Source organism: Eurypyga helias, unplaced genomic scaffold (genome assembly GCF_000690775.1).
Source record: "Eurypyga helias isolate BGI_N326 unplaced genomic scaffold, ASM69077v1 scaffold42319, whole genome shotgun sequence".
NCBI lineage: Eukaryota > Metazoa > Chordata > Aves > Eurypygiformes > Eurypygidae > Eurypyga > Eurypyga helias.
This window is the reverse complement of record NW_010270854.1, coordinates 603-8,287: the sequence shown is the minus strand read 5'-3', so window position 1 is coordinate 8,287 and position 7,685 is coordinate 603. Positions and strand designations below refer to the sequence as shown.

At 51.1% G+C, this 7,685-nt stretch overlaps 1 protein-coding gene across 1 annotated transcript in view; it reads right to left on the bottom strand.

Annotated features, from left to right (window-relative positions):
• Nucleotides 1-345: 345 nt before the first annotated feature.
• LOC104514830 (tumor necrosis factor receptor superfamily member 21-like) overlaps nucleotides 346-7,685 on the bottom strand; it is a gene marked incomplete at its 5' end in the record, with an annotated part of 7,870 nt that continues 530 nt past the window's right edge. Inside the window, 3 exons of the mRNA XM_010158610.1 lie at nucleotides 346-854; nucleotides 2,540-3,194; nucleotides 6,549-6,574. Of these exons, the coding sequence (XP_010156912.1) occupies nucleotides 346-854; nucleotides 2,540-3,194; nucleotides 6,549-6,574 (1,190 nt within the window). The remainder of the gene's footprint in view (nucleotides 855-2,539; nucleotides 3,195-6,548; nucleotides 6,575-7,685) is intronic.

The following is a 7,685-nucleotide window of genomic DNA, read 5'->3' as shown; positions in this document are numbered from 1 at the left end:
CGCTGAGAAAATAAGGAGACAGTGAAACAAAAAAGTGGAAAAGGGAGGAAAAAAACAACCCCACAGGAGCCTTCATTCAAGATCCTCCAACCAAGGATGTGTGGGAAGGAAGAGTGGAGCTGAGGCAAGCAGGTGACATTCCCTACATTAACTCTTCCTTCAGGAGCAGGGATGGGGAGAAGCCGAGGATGAAGAAACATCTGAGGAAACAGTATATGGGCTCTGTCCTTGCTACAAGACCCAGCAAGTCAGAAAATCAGCCAGTCACCGGACATGGGGGCATCCCCTCCACAGCACCACGAAGGACAGCACAGAGGACCCTACCCCGCTCCCAGCCGCCAGTCGCTACTGCTCACCGTGCCCGTTGCAGTAATAGATCCACTTCTCCCTGTTCTGCGTGGGGGTGGTGGACTTTTTCATAATAGCTTTTTCCACAATGGCACTGGGATCTTGCCTGGGTCCCTTCTTCAGAGTCCGTGAGCTCTTCCTGACGCTGCAGACGACGATAACCACTAGGACCAGCAGCAGGAAGAGGACGATCATCCATGGCAAGTGTTCGTTGATGTCAAAGTGCTGGTGGACGTTCTGGGGACCTCGCCGGGGGGGCCTGTATGGGACGCTGGACTTCTCGCCCCCTGCCATCTCCAGCGACGGCTGCTTCTCCAGAGCTTGGCTGGTCTGCTTGTGCCGGTAGCTCTGAGCCTGACCAGCAGTGCTGGAGCCCGCAAGAGTCACACCGGGGCCGTCCGTCTCGTTGGCCGAGGTTTCGTTGTCATAGCCTGCTGGCTCCACCGTGCCACTGGATGCGCGTGGCGCGGGAGAGGGGACAAAATTGGGAACTGAAGAGTTCAAACCTGTGAAAGGAAAGGAGAGTTCAGTGTCACAGCACCCGAGACACGATATGGCATCGTGTCACAGTCTAAGACCTGCCTGAGCATCTGCTTGGCCGGCAGAGAGAAACCCAACGCCAGGCAGCGAGAAAGGGAAGAGGTGAAGCTGAGGTTTGGCTCTGGGAGCAGATGGGTACGGTTACAGAGGTAGGTTCAAGATAAAATTGACCCTTGTTGGTTAAAACTAGCGGTAGTTTGTTTTAAAAAAAAACCCAAGTGATTAAAGGCATGTTGTCAATCTGTGTTTGTCCCACGTTTAGTACTTCTCAGAAAACCTACAACTTTGAGGTTTCTTAGGTTTATGAACATGGGTTTCATTCTGAATGTGAAAAACGTGGTGTTTGGGCTAGAAATGTGAAAATTTGAAGGCTTCGTATCTCTCTACCGTGTTGTTAAGGGAGCACAAACTTATCAGCACTGCAAGCAGCTGTGGATGCATCAACTACAAAACGGTTTCTAAAGCAACAGGAGGAACCCAACCTCTCCCTAAGAGCCTCTTTACAGCTCTCAGGTCCCAGCCAGCTGCATGACCAAAGCCTGGTGAGAAGAGGAAGGGCTTTTGTGGCAAAGACTAGAGCTTACTTTAGACACTCAGCTTTTGAAGATCGTATCTCATCCCAGTTGAGCCAGAGAGTGGGTGTAACCAACCACCTGTAACCTGATTTTACTTCTGACTTGGTTACCCAAAACATTCTGACCAGGATACAAACAGGAAAAATGCTCTAACTTCTACCCAACTGCCTATAATTGATTTCAAAGTGCAGGGAACACCCTCCTGTCCTCTCCCAATGACACACCAACACGCTATCAAGCTTTGAGACCTAACAAAGGAGAAGCACCGTGAGTCTACCACTGTCAACAATTCCCTGATATTTTATTTACAAACTGGGGTGTTCAGGCATCACAAGTTGCATTTTTTTAATTAAAATGCCCCATCTGAGACACTGCAGGGAGGCTGCTTCCCTTAAAGCATTAAGCAGTACCTCAAATGGGATCCTACACACCACTGCAACCAGTCAAAGCTAAAGCATCTCCACGAAGGCTGCAATGATATACCATTTTCAACTAAATGAGAGAATCAGGAGTTTAACCTGGTTCTCCCCACCAGTGAAAACTACTGGAAAACTTAGAGGTTAAAGAAAAAATTTACGGCACAGCTTAAGCTCCTGGAGGGCTGTTCTGGCAATGGATCCCATTGAAGCCAATACACTGGCTCACTACAGGGCAAAATGCAGCAGGGAAAGCATGGGCACAGAACCAGTGAATCCATCAGGGAAGCAGTCTGGTGGAGCAAGGCTCCTCTCCTGCCAAGGTTCTCCTACCGCACTCTGCTCAGGTTTGCCACAAATGCACAGACTCATGCCAGCACAACACACAGACAGGAAAAGAGGCTGGGAACGTGATGTCCTTTCAGTCCAAACAGCAGGACAGCCAGGAGTCCAATCACAACTGCAGTCTCAGGGAAAATGTTATTAAATGTGGTTTTAACACAACTGAGGGGCAACCTGATGTGCTCTGGAGCTGCCTTCTGGCCACGAAGCAAAAGCATCACCCACGCTTCAGACCAGGCTGCCTCTGAACAGCCTCAAGCCAGCCTCAACCACGGGAGGAACGCAACCTCACGACCAAAAACCCATGGTGAACATTACCTTTGGGAAGATGAGCGGTTGGCGGAACTTCATAGGGCTCTTCCCCTGCTTCGGTGCTTGACGAAGTCAAAGACGTGTTCGGAAGAGATGCTGGAGAACCACAGACATTGTCACTCTCCTTCGTCCCTGGCTTGATCACCACCATGTTTTTCCCAAAGCAGTCAGTGTATGTTTTGCACTTCATCACACTAGAAGGCACATCAGAAAAGGTACCACGAGGGCACGGCTTGCACCTAACGTCTTCCGTCTCGGTTCCTTTCTTGCGGACGCCCCAGCCGACCGGGCACACCGTGTAAGGGACGCAGGTATCGTTCGTCTGAAACGTACCGGACAGGCAAGTGCACTCGCGGTCAGTCAAGGCAGTGCAATGAGTTTTCTCAATCATTGGCAGTTCACAGGGTTGTCTGCAAGGGTGGCAGCGCTCTATACCGTTCTCATGCTTAGTAAAGGTCCCATCTGGACAAGTGCTGCACTCTCTTAAGGTACTCTTCGTACAGTGTTTAGACACGTAGGTTCCTGCCGGACATTTGTCACAGATCAGCTCTTTGTTGGTGGCACGGTCGAAGTGGCGGTACTTGCCAGGGGAGAGGCTGATGGCATTCTGCTCAGAGGTCAGCTTCGACTGACCATCAGTGGTGCCAAGGAGCACGAGCAGCTGGAAGACAGACAGGAGGGATTAGTCAACAACAGCGCACAACCGGAGCCCGCTCTGCCAGCGATCCCTTGCAGGATGGCAAAGCACATCCCAGAGCCGTGGGCCCACAGAGATGTTCCTACACGCGGGGGAAGGAGCTCAGCGAGGTCAGGGTGGAAGAGGACCGGTGCAGACAGCAGCATGCTCTCTGGTCACCACCAGCTACGGCTCTAACTCCTTACATCTGACACCATGCTGCTCGCCGAGACTGAGCATCATTTACACTGCAACCCGGCCAGGGCGGTAAATACTGCTAATTGTGTTTCAGCAGTACGTGCTACCTGGCCACCCCAGGAGAATTCAGACCAGCTTTGCATTTCAAGGCTGAGAGGCTCCAGCACTTGCTGAGAAGACAAAAAACACACGCAGCTGACAGCTCTGGCCTGTAAAACCTTCCTCCTTCATTAGTCTGCACTTGTTCAAATAGCTACCTTTCTAAGTAACACAAACCAGGATGAAATCTGGGCTAGCAGCTGTTACTGGACTATTTCTCAGCCCCTCTGCCCTTCCCCGAATTTTTATGACGGCCAGGGTTTGGTGAAACTGCAAGGGATGTTCTTCGAGCCTCCAACCACATCTGAAGGCTCTGTGAAGCGGATGCGCTGGCAAAAGGAGAGAAAACCCACTGCTATTTTTGTGCTCTTGGAGGAGCTCTGCTGTAACTCAGTTCCTCATTACATCAGACACAGGTAAAAGGTCTCCAGTTTTTAGCCACTAAGCTGCACCACGCTGGGCTTGGCTAGATGGTGACTACATACCTGTTTACCTATTTCCAGTCCCAGGGCTTTATTCCCTCAATTCCTTTGCATCGAAGCTGATCCACCCCCAAAAGAAGCCCCATATACTGAACAGGACCTCCACTCCCTCCAGAAGACCTCTGGTCCACGGATTTCACATCGGTTATGCCAGCAGAGGTGAGACATCAAGAACAATAGGTATAGCAAAAGAAAGGCTGACACAACCTTCTACAGTATGCAAAGCAACGGAAAAAAACATTTTCAACAGCTGCAGGCCAAGTTAGGAGGGAGAGAGGAACAAGCCAACGTTCCCTTGGATTTCCAAAGGTGCTTTCCTACACTGAAGGTAAAAAGACCACAGACCCTAATGCTTTTCAACGGCACAGCCAGGCACATAAACCACTTGGCTGTGTTATACAAGCCCTCGTTTCTGCTCTGCTACCTATTCTGGGCTATCAGCCAGCAAGAATATATTCAGAAGGAGGGGGAAAGAAAAAAAAAAAAAAGCCTCCCAACATGACTCTGCAGAAGGTACATCACGGCAGAGCTGCGAGCCACGCCGCGTCATTTTTGGTGCAGTCTCTTGCTTCCTGGAAAGACACAGCACATTTCTGCTTCACCTGCTAAATAATTTACAGCTCTGGATTTGTACAAAACACATCCATTTGTAATTTTTTATTATTTCTTTTTTTTTCCCCCCCCTCCTGAAGCAGCAATTACAGACCAGGCAGAAGCAGGCAAGCCCGCAGGAGCTGACAAGGATCCTGCAGCGGCCGGGCTAATTACAGCACGGCAAATTAAAACAAAAAAGCGGGGCTGCCCTGGCAGGCGGCAAAGGTTCACAGGATGCATTTTATTTTTCCCTTCCCTTAAGACATGATTTAACGAAGCGCTTAGCTGGCGCTAAGGAAACCTGCCGCCCGTAATCTTCGTGACGCAACCCCGAATTAGCAAACCAGACACAGCAGGATCCAGCCTCCCAGGGTTGCGTGGGGGGGGTCACTTGTGCTACTCATCCTCCTCCCTGTGCTGGTGCCAAGCCAGACAACGTGTCGGGAGACGCAGGACAGGCAGCGGCTCTCCTGCCTCATCAGGGATGAGCTGCATGCCACGAGCTCGGATCCGGATTTCTCCCTCTGCATCAAGCCAGACCTCAGGAAACCCACCGACAACCCTGCTACAAGCCCGTGCCACAGGTCCCCTCCTGCTCCTCCTTTCCTTCCCATCTCCAGCATCTTTCCAGCAGTCACCCAGGTAACTAAAGCCAGTGGGACCTGCGCTACCATAACAGCACTGGGTTTGTTGGGTTTTTTTCCACCCCAAGCAAAGCAGCACTGGTGCATTTAAACATCTCAGCTCCGAAGCTGCACATGCACTTCCAAGCTTAGGGATGACAGCAAGTCCCAGTGTGGGAAGGCTAAGCAGTGTTGAGCATCCACTATTTATTCAGGTTGGCTTATGGTCCCTAAAAAAATCCAGCTGCTCAGGTTTTATGGCTGGCACTGCTCAGATCTCTGAAAGAGAAGGTCAGGAGCAGTAGAGAGAGCGGCTTCGTGGTATTTTGCTAGCCGGAGTTAAACCACGACCGTCATCTTCAACAAAAAGGGGTGTCCAGTGGTTTGGTTCCTCATCCTGAGGACTGCCCAGCAGCACGCAGAACCAGACCTTTCTGCTGATACACCCCATCTCAGTGGCAAAATCAACAGAGGAACGCAGCGAGCTCTGCTCAGCCACTGCATTCCAGTTCATTACTCCAATACCAAAGAAAGCGTATAGCAACAAAAAACACAGAAAAAAGGAATCTGTGCAAGGCAACACTGAAGAGCAGATTTGGTTTCAGATAGTTTCGGTGCTGCTCTCCGCGCTCAGTGCGGGAGCAGCTCTTGACACTGAAGCCAAAAGGGTCAAGCGGGACAGGGCAGCCAAGACCCTAAAGAGCATCCCCAGCTCAGCATCCACACCCTGCACTGCAAAGGCGTTTCCCAGCCACCTTCACCTATAGCGACACGCGGAGGTTTTATGGTACCAGGAAAGCAGATCAGGCTGGGGAATGCTCCCATTTTCACCTCCCCACACTGGGGAAAGGGCTCAGACAAGGGAACTTTCATGCTCGGCTGCAAACAAACCCTCGAACCAGCAGCACCCCGCAACTGAGCCGGGAATGACCCATCTTACAACCAGCCAGCTTGATTCCATCTCAACGATTGCATCCATGCCGTGTCTCCACCACCCCCTTAAACAACCGCATGGTGCAAGAGATAACTGATGGGGAATTTGCATAGTAAATAGCTTCTAGGGTGCCCCCAGCTTCCTGTACATGTACACAAGGATTTGGCAGGGAATACTGCGGGACATTTGGGATCCAAATTCACTCAGCGAGTCAATGCGCCAGCAGAAAGTTGGTGGATCAACAGGCATTTGCGTCCTGAAACAGGGTGACAGCTCGAGACAGTCAACATCTCGGGTTGTGTACAGCGATGCCTCACTGCCAGCCCTGCAGGGAGGCAGTGATAAACCTAAAAAAATAAATAATAGTAATAAAAATAAAACAAAAGTCAGCTAAACAAACGCAGGGCACTTGACCCTGGTAGTTAGGAGAGAGAGCTGTAAGTGAGCAAGGACCAACAGTGCTAAACTGATACTCTGTGAACCTTTTCCAAGCAAAATCAGCAGAATTTGGTAGAAATGGCAACTGGCTCCATGGCGATGCCTTGGCACAGGTCGGGGATGGGCTCCACAGCCCCACCGCCCTTCCTGAAGGTCAGCTGCACCCTCCACCCAACGACCAGCACCGGGAAGTTGCTTGCGACACTTTAAGGACTAAATAAAAAAATAATCATAAAAGAAACCCAGAAAGACAAATAAACTGGTCCTGAAGTTTTACTGTAACTTGGCAGACAGGAGGAGCTCATCTCCTGCCCCGCTCGCTGTAAAAAAGATCAAGTTACTCACTCCGAAAAAAGTTGCCTGTGCGGGGAGTATCGAAGAGCAAAGCAAGTTTCTGCTTCTTGCGACACAACCAGCTATTTCAGCTGGTTTGGGGTTTGTGAAACCGAGAGTCCAGGGCTTACCCTGCTCAGCAGTCCCTTTACTACCTCTCGAGAGCAAAACGCAGGCAGCAGAGTGTGCCAAAACAGCAGCCCCGACCGGCACATCTGGTCCCCAGGAAGGAAAACCCAGCAGCTATTCCCGCAGCCAACACTCCCGAGCAATCCCCAGCAGCCACCGTTTTGCTCCAAGGAGATGAAATCCCCCAAGCAAGGCAGCATTTCGGTGGTTGGAGGTGAGGGCATTAGGGCAGAGGGTGAAAACTACGCCGCAGCAGTGGGCAGGCGCCCAAAGCCCGCACCAAGCAAGGGAAAGCGTGGCCAGCACCAGCCTTACGCAACCGCTGCCGAGCGGCTATCGCTCAGAAACCAAGCGGGCGGGCTGATTCGGTTGAGAAACCCACCAACTAGGGATTTTAACACACTTCCATCGGGCTGGAAAGACTCCTTGCAGGGCCAAAGGGAATTGCCCAAAAATTTGAAGATGAAGGTGGATGAAGAAACCCTGGCCGGTGGCCAAGGAAGGGAGCATCCTGCCAGCTCATGAGCGAACGGGAATTTCGTCTTAGGGCTTGTCTGCTCCTACAATCGGCACACACAGAGGTTTGAATATGTGTATGCACAAGCCACATCGGTGCATGTTTGCTCACTCAGCTTCATTTTACTAA